General features: G+C 38.6%; 1 protein-coding gene across 1 annotated transcript in view; it reads right to left on the reverse strand.

Moving 5' to 3' along the window:
• The window catches only part of adamts6 (ADAM metallopeptidase with thrombospondin type 1 motif, 6), a 96,705-nt gene extending 87,792 nt beyond the window's left edge, over window positions 1-8,913 (reverse strand). The window contains exons 1-2 of the mRNA XM_067395681.1: window positions 8,826-8,913; window positions 5,592-5,956 (exon numbers count right to left, since the gene is read on the reverse strand). Of these exons, the coding sequence (XP_067251782.1) occupies window positions 5,592-5,956; window positions 8,826-8,913 (453 nt within the window). The remainder of the gene's footprint in view (window positions 1-5,591; window positions 5,957-8,825) is intronic.
• Window positions 8,914-13,551: the final 4,638 nt, after the last annotated feature.

Genomic DNA, 13,551 nt, shown 5'->3' on the forward strand with positions numbered 1-13,551 from the left:
AAATAACATTTTAGCATCACTGCAACCATCTCGTTCTCCATTCTAACTAAAGGGGAATTATGAGGAAAAGCTAATATTACAGACCTGATAAAGCAGAGATGATTGGAATTTCTCATGTACTACAAACTAAAGCTTTAGTGTCAGTTGTCTGGTTGATTTAATAATGGAAGTGGAATATTAAGTTTGCTTTTACTTTCAATATGAGTTTTGATCCCAGCCATTGGGAAAGATCAAACCTACATGAGATCAGTTGTGATGCAGATTAATCAACTGGTTGGGGTCATATAGGACTCTCTTATGTGGCCAAAAACGTGAAATGGAAAGGTAGATGCCTGGTATGTCTTAAAACAATCTCAATTAAAAAAAAAAAAAAAACTTGTTGTAAAAAATAAAACAAAACAAAAAAAACCTCAACATCCTGTTTACAACAAGTCACTTACAATGGAAGTGTATGGGGCAAGACAATAGACCAGAATAAATGTTAAAATATACACAGTTTTTTATAGTTTAGCCTAAAGACAAAAGTGTTAACATGGTGCAGGACTTTTCAACCTTTACAGTCACAGGGAACTTAGCCAATAGACCACCAATATGAACAACAGCACATCCCTCTGCAATGTCTTTTCTCATAGATTTTCATAGTAACTGCATTACTGTAAACATTACTGTTTTTGCTTGTTTTTACTGGTTAATCTGTTAGGTCAGCAGATAGCACCCCAGTGTAGATGCTGTAACTACACTATTTTCTGTGAGCAAAGATTCTCCATCTCCATTGACGGCCATTCAAAAGTAGCTGTACATTTTGACAAATATAATTTTCATTACATTATACATACCTATAAAGCCAAAACACATTAACTGAATATGATAATTTTTTATTTATTTATTTCTTGTGAACTAAGTGTAATCGAGCCAAAACAGTCCGTCACAGGATCGATCATACACCTGGTAAAACGCATGTTAATACCAGGTGTTAACAGGGCCATAGTCTAAGGCAGGCATGGGCAGCGTCAGTCCTGGACTAAATCCGAAAACTGGAAAATGCTGCCTTCGGAGGACACATTTCATGGTAGGAAGACATCAAGGCACGTCTGAACCCAATGTTAGCTTCACTTCCTGTGAAATAGCTTGCGCTATTTTGCTGTAGATCATTAAATGCTGTAGATCGCTGCCTCAGTCAGAAGTCTGTCTGAAATCAGTTTCGTGAGATGCCTTCATGCACAAACACTGACTTACAAGTCTGATAAGGCAGCGAGGCAACAAGTCAGCTGCCTAGGATTTCGGATGCAGCCCTTGAGTGCCGCTATCCTGCAGAGCTTAGCTCCAACCATAATCAAACACACCTGAACAAGCTAATCGTTGTCTTCAGGCTACAGGCAGGTGGGTTTTTCTTATTCAGGGTTGGAGCTAAACTCTGCAGGACAGCGGCACTCCAGGACTGAAGTTGCCTATCCCTGGTCTAAGGTCATGTTTACACCTGGTATTAAGATGCGTTTTGGTTGATCGGATCACAAATAGACGAGGGGGACATTCCCCTTTACACCTGGTATTTTAATCTGTCTCTTTTGTTCACTTTCAACCACTTCTGTCCTGATTTCTTTGAGGCGAGGGTCTGTGGGTGGGTAAATGTATGTTTTTTTTCTTCAGATTTTTCGATTTAATGGACAAAATAAGCTCATGCAATTTACATATGAACGCGCTCGGAGATGACGGAAAAACCCACGGAGCAGTAACTTTTGTTTCTGCTCTGATAGCCGCAAGACTGAATGCTGTGAGTGCGTGTTAGAAATTGGTGAGAGAACATTGTGCTTGGTACGTTTTTTGTCTTCCAACCAAACTTGGGTCTCAGCCAACAAAGTTTAAATCCTGTCTGGCTAGCGTGCTTCCCATGATGTTTACGCATTAGGTCAGAAGGTGGAAAGTAGGTGGTCTTTTGTAGATGTTCGAACACATTTGACCACATGTGCATCTACACTATGAAAGCATTCCAGGCAAATGCGTTTTCGACTACCTCTGGAAGTGGCCGAAAGTGGACAAAAGCTCAAAACGTTTTAGACCCTGTTTACACCTGTATGAATTGCTGTGGTAACCAACACCATGTCACAAATGCTGCTGAGAGATCCTGAGGTTTACTGAAACTTGTCTAAATCATTATTTTGTTAATATTTTGCAATATCCAACTGAGGGGTTCAGGTAAAACTCTCTACAGGCTTTCTATTTACTGAACTCCTGAAACTATAGGTCTGCAGAGTAGTTTAGAGAGAAGGTTTTGTGTTTGCACGCAGACACAGTGACTGCAGGAAATGCCTCAGGACCAGCAGAGCCACTCTAAATTCTCATAGATTTATGTGAGGGTGCTGCTGATACCAGGGTGGAATCTAATATCGAGGCCTGTCCTCCCACATGAACACACCAGTTTAAGGTAATTGCACAGGGCCATCGCTCTTGAGAATTTTCCCCTCAGTCTCTCGTCAAGTTAAAGACACAACATGCACAAATTCTATCAAGGTTCAAGTGTTGGGAAAGTTACTTTAAAATGAATCTTGCCAAGATACAAGGTACTCATAATTTAAAGTATTTCAACTACAGTCAAGCTACCTTTTTGGAAAAGTAGATAAAGTTAACTGCGTTAAAGGTGCCATCAAACGTTTTTTTTACAAGATGTAATACAAGTCTAAGGTGTCCCCTGAATGTGTCTGTGAAGTTTCAGCTCAAAATACCCCATAGATTTTTTTAATACATTTTTTTAACTGCTTTGAACTATTTTGGGGCATAATTAGAAATGCGCCGATTCAGGCTGCTGCCCCTTTGATTGCTTGCGCTCTCCACCCCCTCCCGAGCTCTCGACTCCATCATTGCATAAAAAAAGTTCACGCAGCTAATATAACCCTCAAAATGGATCTTTACAAAGTGTTTGTCATGCAGCATGTCTAATCGCGTAAGTAGAGTATTTAATTGGATGTTTGCATTTGATTCTGAATGAGTTTGAGGCTATGCTCCGTGGCGAACGGCTAATGCTACACTGTTGGAGAGATTTATAAAGAATGAAGTTGTGTTTATGAATTATACAGACTGCAAGTGTTTAAAAATGAAAATAGCGACGGCTCTTGTCTCTGTGAATACAGTAAGAAACGATGGTAACTTTAACCACATTTAACAGTACATTAGCAACATGCTAAAGAAACATTTAGAAAGAAAATTTACAAATATCACTAAAAATATCATGTTATCATGGATCATGTCAGTTATTATTGCTCCATCTGCCATTTTTCGCTATTGTTCTTGCTTGCTTACCTAATCTGATGATTCAGCTGTGCACAGATCCAGACATTAATACTGGCTGCCCTTGTGTAATGCCTTGAACATGAGCTGGCATATGCAAATATTGGAGGTGTACATATTAATGATCCCAACTGTTACGTAACAGTCGGTTGTTCTTCGGAGGTTGTTGGTGTTTGAGACTCACTGTATGTCATTTCCATGTACTGAACTCTTGTTATTTAACTATGCCAAGGTAAATTCAATTTTTAATTCTAGGGCACCTTTAAGGTAGCTGCATTAAAGCTAAATTTCACAATTTGTCGTTCCTTTCTTTGGAACACAAAATATGACCTTTTGAAAAATGATTTGTCCACACAGTGGAAGATTTTCACACAATATGCGTTTATCTGAATTTTTTCACACACAAAATAAAAAGATGCAAAATGTCATGCAAAGCCTCAATAAATGACACAACAAATTCGATTTTATACATGCTACTTGACAGTAGGGATGTGCGCAATGTGCGCTAATTTCATTAACGTTTAAACAAAATTTTTTTGCGACTGGTCGAGTAGTCCCATTTCTCTGAACATGTTGTGAGTGAAAACGAACACATGCAATCTGAGGTGAAACGAAATGATTTTGTTTTCCGCTCCAGATACACATTTTTCAAAATAATATATTAATTTTAAAATGTAAAATTAACATGACGGTAATTTAAACATAGCCTTTGTAAAACATAAAACATAAAAAGTAAATGACTAGAATTTCCAAGTTGAATAGCAGCAGCAGTATCGTTTAATCAACTAGTCGAACAGTCTTGCACATCCCTACTTGACAGGGGCATTCAAAAGTTTTTTTTTTATTGCCTTAACATGCTAAGCTGTTAAGCTGTGCAGCATTAAAAGCATTTTAGTTGTTAGTAGTTACAGAAGTAGTTGTCAAGGCATTTTGAAATGTCACACTAGTTTATACTAGTCAGAGCCATGATCTAATATTACAATAATCACATCGCATCACAGAAAGCCATGTTTCACAGCAACCGTGCAGTGCGGTTTAGTCAAGCAACGTCAAAGGCCCTTCCAGATGAAATGCTCAGCGTGGGATAGGAATCAGCTGGCAACGGGCTTGCAGGTGCAGGAGGGATTCAAGCCCGATGCAGAGAGATAGCTAAGCTAATATTTTGCTGTCACTCAGCAGTCACTTAACAGTGAGCAGAAGCAGCCGTGTACACAGAGACAGGGACATAGATAAGAACTCTGGCAGCAACACACACGAGGTGCTTTAAGCTCTCTTCTCTCTCTCTCTCTCTCTATCTATCTTTCGTGTTAGTCACACACATGAGGCATGAGTTTCTTGAAGCTGCCTAAGCTTTATTAATGTAATGTAGACACGCTGACTCATTCTGGACGCTGGCCTGAAGCTCTGGAGTTAAACAGCTGAGCAAGACATTGACATGGACAATGAGCTGCATTTTTCAATGTCAAAATCCTGTCTCCTATCTGAGATTAATAAGCTTAATAGACAACTACAAAGAAGTCATCTGTAGGTTGATTCTCAAGAAAGGGAATCAGCTTCCCTGCACAGCAAAACTGACTCAACCAGGGGCGTAGTTTGTGGGGGGGAGGTAACCCCCCCAATATTCAAAGCCATCAGTTACAACCCCCCCAATACAATACAACCATACCAATGTTCAACCCCCCCAAAGTTGAAACCAAATCTATGCCCTTGGATTCAACCAATGCTGTGAATATGGGGAGGGACTTTCGGTTTGTCCAACCAATAGCAGAGTGTTCAGGAAACCTGTTTGACAACAACCTTTACTTTTGCAGAATTACACACTTCGGCTATAACTAGATTTTTGCTACGCAGTTATTAAGGTCATCACTGCAATGCGGTTACTTTTTCTAAGGCATTGTGAAGTGGTTGAGGGCGCAAAGTTTTTTCACCAATTTCTTTGCCAGATGAAGATCATACGTTCGATCACTAAAAGTAATAGCGCATATTCTCGTGGTTTAGAAATATTCATTCACAGAAAGGACAGCATATCAGTCACATTAAAAAGGCTAAGTCAGCAAATATGGGGCCCTTTGAGGAAGTAAACACTTCAGCTGAAGATCTTTAGATATGTGGGCAATAAAATGCAATGCATATTCCACATGTCATTGGCCAGCATGCTTTCATATCCCTGTGTGAATGTACAATTTCCAATCTGTTCTTTTATGCAGAAAACAGTGTCTTTTTCCTGAGGTATTTTGGAGAAAAACAGCATACTTACCTTCTCATACACCCACAAGCATGAAGATTTTTTTTTAATCTGTTGTACTCACCAAGCCTTTGCAGTTGCTCAATGCCACTTTTGTAGTGCTATATTGATCCAGTAGATATCCAGCATAGTGGCAGTTATCGACCACTGAATGCTGCCAGTCTAGTCCGTCCTTGCCCCAGTACTCTACTGTGAAATGTTTAGAAACCAGATTGGGGTTGAGTGTCAGGTTCAGGTGAAAGTGCTTGCCGTAGGCTGAGAGTTTGTAAAAAAGCCTGGTCTCAGTGTGGTCCAGCTCAGCCTGGTCCAGTCCACGTCGCCGCCGACCAGGCCTGTAATGCTTCACAGTGTAACTCATGAACTGGCCCCTCTCGTTCACCCGCACTGGTACTGTTAGCTGATAGTGATCCAGTGTGGATAGAAATTCCGCTTTTTGTTTTGGGGAATAAAGTCAATCAGATAACAGTGAGCAAAACAAAGGAAAGGGTAATCATAGGAAACCAAAAATCAACAAGCAATTTCAGCATTCTATGAGGCAGGTGTGCTCAGAGTAAGGTTTAATTGCTCAGTGGTTGATCTATCACAGATCAGGAGACTGAGTTTCAGTTACATTTTAATTCTAGTAGCAACTTTGTTTCAGATGTTTCTCTTCCAAACCCTTTAGAGCAGTGTTTCTCAACTGGTAGGTCGTGACCCAAAAGTGGTTTGTAAGTCCGTTTTGGGTGGTCACAGAGTGTGTAGTCAACAGCAACAACAAAATATATTTACTTTTATTTTGAAAGACGTGCATGGATGCTGTTGCCTTTTTGCAAAGGCTTTGATCTTCTGTTAGTTTCCATTCCGCTGCGCTGTAAACTTGCTAGATGGACGCATTTGTGTCATATATTACCTGTGTGTTTGTTATTTCCTGTCATGTGTTTTGCTTTGTAGCTCTTTGTAGTTTTAAGTTGATTAGTTCCCTCGCCCCTTCGTTATCTTGTTTAGCTTGTCTCTTCTGTGTATAAATAGTGCTTGTGTTCCACTCGTGTTTTGATCAGTCGTTGTATGTATGTGGAAGTATGAGTTCCCCATGTTTCCCAGCACTGTCATTAAACGCTCCTGCACTTATGGCTTGTTTCCACCGAGCGGTACGGCTCAGTTCAGTGCAGTACTGTACGATTTGGGATGGTAAACTCTGATCAACAGTACCCTTACTTGATGGGCGTGGTGTATGCCGGAAAGTAGCGATCAACGTCATTCTCGCGTGAAGAAGAAGGTGACCGTAAACAACAATGGAGCAAACAAAATACAGCAGCTTTGTTTGAGAAAATGCTGAAGGCTGCAAGAAAAAACAGCTAAAAATTACCCATTGTGTTGCAAAGAGACTGTGTTGTCATTCCCCTTGCAGCACGCGTAAGTGACGATTCTCTGTCAACCAATCAACCTTCTGCAATAAGTGTAGCTCCACCCTTTAGGTACTATTGGTACTATTGTGCTAGGTATCCCAATGAAAGGGTCCCCCAAAAAGTAGTACAGTATGGTTCAGAATTAGGGTACCATTTACAACTTCTGACAATGGAAACGGCAAAAATTGCATACCGTACTAAGTGGAAACGAGCCATTAGATCCGTTTCCCTGGCTGCTCATTTCACACCCATCATTACAATTGTGACCGGGTCTTTTGCATGACGCATTCTAAAAATGAGGTGTAAAAAAAGTTAAACTTTAAAAAACATCTTTAGACCTTGCAGGGTTTTTTTCCATTCCACTAACCTGCATCTTGTGTTGTCCTGTTTTAGTATCTGCTGGCAGATGAGGGTATATGTCAGTGTCATTATTCTCTCATTATTTTTGTAACTTTTTGGGGCCAGTTCACACAGAACGCATTTTTGCAGTCAAAATTAAGAGCATACAGCATCGTAGTTACAGTGTCAATTACCAAAATTGCTAAAAAGCTACCAATAAATTACGTAGGCTAAGTGGTATGCCGTGTGTTAGCTGGGAAGGATTTGCATGCAGGTATGATGTTCATTCATTCATCAGGATCAGTGTCCATTTGTTTTATTAACAGATCATGTTAGTATTGTGTATTTACCATGGTAACTAGTTTCTGTAACACTAACCCAAAATCCCTTACCTATAATACTGTTTACTCATCAGTGTTAGTGAAATTCTTACAATTTCTGTGATGCCTATGCTATGTAAAGTGTGACAGTACTTGTGTGTTGTAGACCTTTTTTTTTTTTTTAATAAATTTGCTTGGTTCAAATTCCTAAAAATTTGGGTTGCGGCTTGATGGCCATGGGAAAATGTGGGTCCCACGGCCAAACCAGTTGAGAACCACTGCTTTACAGAAATAAAAATAGACATAAATTAATGTGGATATTATAGCTAAAGTAATTTGGTCTTTGAATAATTCGATGAGAAATGACACATTTATTTTTAATTCTCTTAAACATCTCAGTTGTTTCTCCTTCACAGCAGTGATATTCAAAGGGAGCAAATGGAGACTTTTGTGTTAGACTTCTGCTACTCAAGATTTCTCTCCCGGTAATCTCACATGTTGCCTTTTGTCATTTCAGAGTAGATCTACTGTCTCAAACTAGGATCAGGTTTGAGTAGTTAAAAGTCTAAAGTCTCAATTTGAACTGAATCATAAACATTTTTATCAAATTCCTCAATGTTTTTCAAGAGCAAAGGTGTTAAGATGACTTAAAAGGAAGCATACCTGTAACAGAGACCTCGTTACATCTCCTGATGCTATGCAAGAGCAAAATTTTCCTCTGGACTGGCAAATCTCAGCACAGTTTGAGGCATTGTTGAGATCTCTTTTGATATTTAAGACAAAAGGTGAGATTGCTGAGGGGGCTTTCTCAGGAGAAAAATCAGAAATAGAAATCGCAAGCAAAAATCTCCATTTGCTCTCTATTTTGTCTTACTGATGTCTAAGAGAAACAAATGACATATTCAAAGAGATACTTTACTAGTGTGTTCATAACTCAAACATTGCTCAAGAAATTCTTCAAAGGTCAAATCATCGGAATTACGCTACCTACATGTATTTTATAGCTCCTGTCTTCGCTGTACGTCAATGAATGTCTCATTTCTCTCAATGTACTTTAGAAGAAGCATCTGAGACAAGCTTGATACTTTACATGAAAACATAACTGAGCAATAAAAGTTTTCTCTGGGTAGAGCTGAAAGTGTCTAAATGACATCACTGTAAGCAGAAATGATTTATGGCTTGTCTAGAGTATTTTTTAGATCTGGTATGATATCAGCGGTTACAGCTACAGTCATCACTTTCGGTTAAACTTACCTTGAGAGTTGTACGAAAGGATCTGAGCTTCAGCAGCGGCCAAGACCAGGCTAAATATCCAAGTCAGCGTCTTCCAAAAAATTTCCATAATTTAGGGAAGATCTGACATGGGTGTGGGGGTAGGGGGGTTGGGGGAGGCTACAAGTGGATTAAAGCGATATGATCAATCCAGCTTCGCACCATAACATATCCGTGACAAGCATCCTCGATGCATTCGAATCTCAGTTCACACTTAATCCCAGGTTTAAAAGTCTTCCTAAAGGTGAAGTCTCTAGGAAGGACTTGTGCCTGCACCTTTGTCAGCCATGAGCTGGGCAAGAATCCATAAGAACTCTCTTCATGTTATTCCAAAGCAGCGGATCTATATTAGGAGCTTGTCCCGAATGATCCATTTGTTTGCCTGGAAATGAATGAGAGTGGGGGGAAAAAAACTTGTCAGTGGAAAATTGCCAGTTTCTAATCTTACAAAATGTTCCTAAAAGTTGACTGAACACAATTTTTCAACTGTGTCTTATCAAACATCAAGAGCAGAGTGCAATTCTGCAGCTGTAACATCTGGACTTGAACAGGTTTGATCACACACATAATGGTGAGCTCATAGGTGTTGAGTGGGATGCCGTAACTTCAGGTTATCATTTTCACACCTGCACTAGACTATTAGCTGCCCTGCCTGTTTCCGATTCATGAAAACCTGTTGCAAATAACGTGACTGGTGGATGATCAGACTGAAGTTTCACCAACCGGTTTGAGTTTTGCAAGATTTTTGATGTGTGAATGGGATTCACAAGTATTTCTTTAATAAATTGCAGATGAAATAAAGTTTCATCTGCACTCAAATGCTGCTAAAGCTTTTTCAGAACTAACTTTAAGTTTTCTGAGCCATTTTTTTGCACAAGTTTTGCAGTACTATCATGGTCTTAAGCTGGATGTATCAGTTCTCAAGTTCACACAGGTGTCCTATCAGAGAAACCACAGTGCAAAACATGATCCACTAACAACTGACATCCAGAAAGTGTCAAAATATTTTCATTTTGAGCAGCATATTTCTATTTTATTACTATTATTATTACTTAAATTATTATTTCGGACACAAAATGCCACTTTTTAAAGTGTGTTTTTAAGGGATAGTTCACCCAAAAATGAATATTCTGTCAACATTTACTAACACTCATGCTGTTCCAAACCGGTATGCATTTTTTAGAAGAAGATATTTTGAATGCTGGTAACCAAATAGTTTTAGTGACCACTGAATTCCATTGTATGGACAAAAACACAATGAGAAATTTCCCAAAACATCATTTTTTTGTTCCACAGAAGAAAGTCATACAGTTTTAGAACGGCTTGAGGATCTGTCTGTCTGTCTATCTATCTATCTATCTATCTATCTATCTATCTATCTATCTATCTATCTATCTATCTATCTATCTATCTATCTATCTATCTATCTATCTATCTATCTATCATAATAAGCACAAGCATAACTGTATTACAGTACCACTGCTAGACTCAATGTTTCATAGCTCTATGTGATAATAGTAAAAGCAACAGAAGAAGTTACTCACCGGATGAACATCAGATCAAATGCCGGCTTTTCCCTAGAACAGCCACAGAAGAGTCGTCCAGTTCCAACAGATATATCCTATATGTCACCTCCTTTTGCGTGTATTTCTTACTATCGCAGCAGAAGCGGCAGCCGTGCAGACGAACATTCGTGAGTTTAATGAAGCGGCTTCTTCCAGACAGCAGCTCGAGTCTAAAACGTGTCTGACCCAGACAGCTGGCAGCTGCCCAACACTATTACACTGACCGCTGAAATAAAAGCACACAATCCCAATGAGAAGACTACAAATGTGCACCAAGGGACTCTTTTTATTGATTTATTTATTTTATTGTTTGATGAAGTATCTTTCATTAATGTTGTCGTTTGAGATAAAGCAGTCACAAAGCGTTACTATTAAAAACAGACTCCGTCATATTATCATGCATTGATATGTTCTATGCAAACTCCACTGGGAATGACCATACTATCCTTCCTGTCTCAAAGACCGTAAGAAATGATAGTTACCGTCTTCATCTTTTTTTTTTGTAGAACACATGCAGACATCTTCATTTGAATCCACTTCAGTGCATTCTTCAGCAAATCTCTCGTTTCGATTCAAGCCATTCTCTACCTCTCATGCCAACAAATGTAGTTGTGTCCTTGTACAGGAACAAAAACAAAAAAAAGCTCTTCATGGACTCACTGCATCAGCAATGCAATGAAAAAGGCTGGGGAAAAAACTCCATCTTCAAAATATGAAAAAGTTGTTGAATAAGTTTGTGTAACTCAGCTCATGTTTAACTGTTTCCAGCGTGTGTGATGGCTTATTGTTTGGTCTCGTGATCTTTGATTCACCAAAGATGAATAATAACAGTAATGCACATTGGACCGGTGCGCATACAGGACAGCAGAGCTGATGAGAGACTTGCAGCCTTTAATACTGAAGCCGGATCTGAGCCAGCACTCAAACTCAAACACTGGCAGCACGAGAGAGACGGGGAGGTTCGACATGACGTCATTGCAGATGTGCCTGCCCGGTGCGCGCTCATTCGGATCATCAGGTGAAAAGTGCACGCAAGAAGCCGGTAACAACACGAACTTTCAATGAATGATTAATAACAAACTTAACATTCAAACCGATCAAGAACACGTCGGAGGAATATAACGATTTTAAAGTCATATTCCGAGTCATATGTCAATTTAAAAAGAAAAAAATTCTTAAGACATTCACAGTAAATGTCTTAGGTTTGTAAAGTCGAGACTGATTTATTTTTGAACGTCGAGGTTGGTATATATATATATATATATATATATATATATATATATATATATATATATATATATATATATATATATATATATATATATATATAGCCTAGAGAGAGAGCCTATAAGTGTAGCTATATGGTGATTTTTTTATTCGCAGTGAATGATAATAAAAGCAAAATCATGATCAACTTAAGTGCAGGTGTCTTCTTTTTCCAGACATAGCCTAATATAACAGTGGCACACAGATACAATATATCAACATCTGAAATAAATAAATGCATATTATTAGGCTATCATTATCTATAAAAATATTTATATAATAATAAAATAATATACTACAAAAATAATAATATAAAAATATATAGTCTAGTGTTTGGAAGAAAACGATTGGTATTTCATGTGCATTTAGATGTTTGTACGCAGATAGAGAATTGTTGCTTAGTTTGCAGCGCCGCCACGTGGTGGCTGTGTGACAGTGCACTGATTTACTGGGTTAATACAAAACTATTATATCATATAATAAAGGAATACGGTATATGCAATGCAGTAAGGCAAAGGTTCATTGATTCTGCATCATTTAATGATTTTGATCCGTCTAAAGTGCTCTTTCCACTCCATAGGCCAATCAATATTTTTAGTATTTAAAAATACACACACACACACACACACACACACACACATTTTCCTCTTGACCACAGATGGCGCCAAAAACAAACTGACGTTGCATCTGAGCAAGATATTTGTAAGTAATCCAAACAGAACAGTTTTGAGGTGAGATGAACTTTTATATATATACATATTTGAAAATTTAGAAATGTTTGTTTATATTACAAATATTAAAGGTGTGTATGTATATTTGTTCATTGGAGACGTAAGGTCAGAATAATTAACTTCGATTTGAGGAAAACATAAATTTCTTTTTCTGAAGTATAAAGTTAAGAGTAATTACCTGTGGGGTAAGAAGGCCCCCTCAAAATGGGGCAAAAGCAGAGCTCCTGGAGGCGTGCCATGTGAGCAGAGCTAAAGAGTCACAAGCACGCACAGCTTTTGCATAGAGATCTTGTGCAAGCTGCAACATCATTGTAAATTAAAAGGGAATTAAAACGTTCGTGGTGTTTACATTATATGCACTTGCGCGCTGATTGCCAACAAAACACAGACATCTGATGCAGCTTTACTCACCACCCGCGATCTGCAAATCCAGCGCGGAATTGGGACTTGTTTACAAAGCATTCATCACTGAAATTCTGGGAACAAACATACGTGTGCAACTCCGTTGCTGCCCCGGAAAAACAAACCTTAAAGCCGGTTCTATGGGAAGCTGAAAAAGGTAATCTTTCCCTCACAACCAAAAACACACTCCTTTGTTGACAGGAGCTGCATCTCATTTCAGAGGCTGCATCCTCTGGAGGTCGCATTTGTAGGCTGCATAGATCATCAAGGATGTCATATTTAAGAAAAGTAACCGTAATAAAATTGACTGATATTCACTGTGCGGTGTAAAATACTGTAATTTCTTTCTTACGTTGCAATCTAGCGGTTATTTTTCGATGGGGGTAAGCAGATAAACATCAAATTTTCATTTTTGGGTGAACTATCCCTACATTTTATGTTACTGTCGGAAATAACAAATGTGAATTATATTATTGAATTTGAATGATCATTTTGCTCCAAACGTTGCACATATGGTATGGAAAATGTAAATTTAAATACAGAAATGCATTGCCATTTTGCATATTACATTTCAAATTGAAAATTGCTACACATAAGCTTCCCTAGTTGAATAATGTTCTTTGTGTACAATTACCCTGTGCGCGGTCTTGTCTGGACTTGTGATTCTCCCATCCTGTAGACGGCAGTGTGTGGAGGGAGAGACGTTTGTTACGTTAAAACCACCATCGAGGAAGAAACATAAAC

This window comes from Chanodichthys erythropterus, chromosome 10 (assembly GCF_024489055.1).
Source record: "Chanodichthys erythropterus isolate Z2021 chromosome 10, ASM2448905v1, whole genome shotgun sequence".
NCBI classification, from domain to species: Eukaryota; Metazoa; Chordata; class Actinopteri; order Cypriniformes; family Xenocyprididae; genus Chanodichthys; species Chanodichthys erythropterus.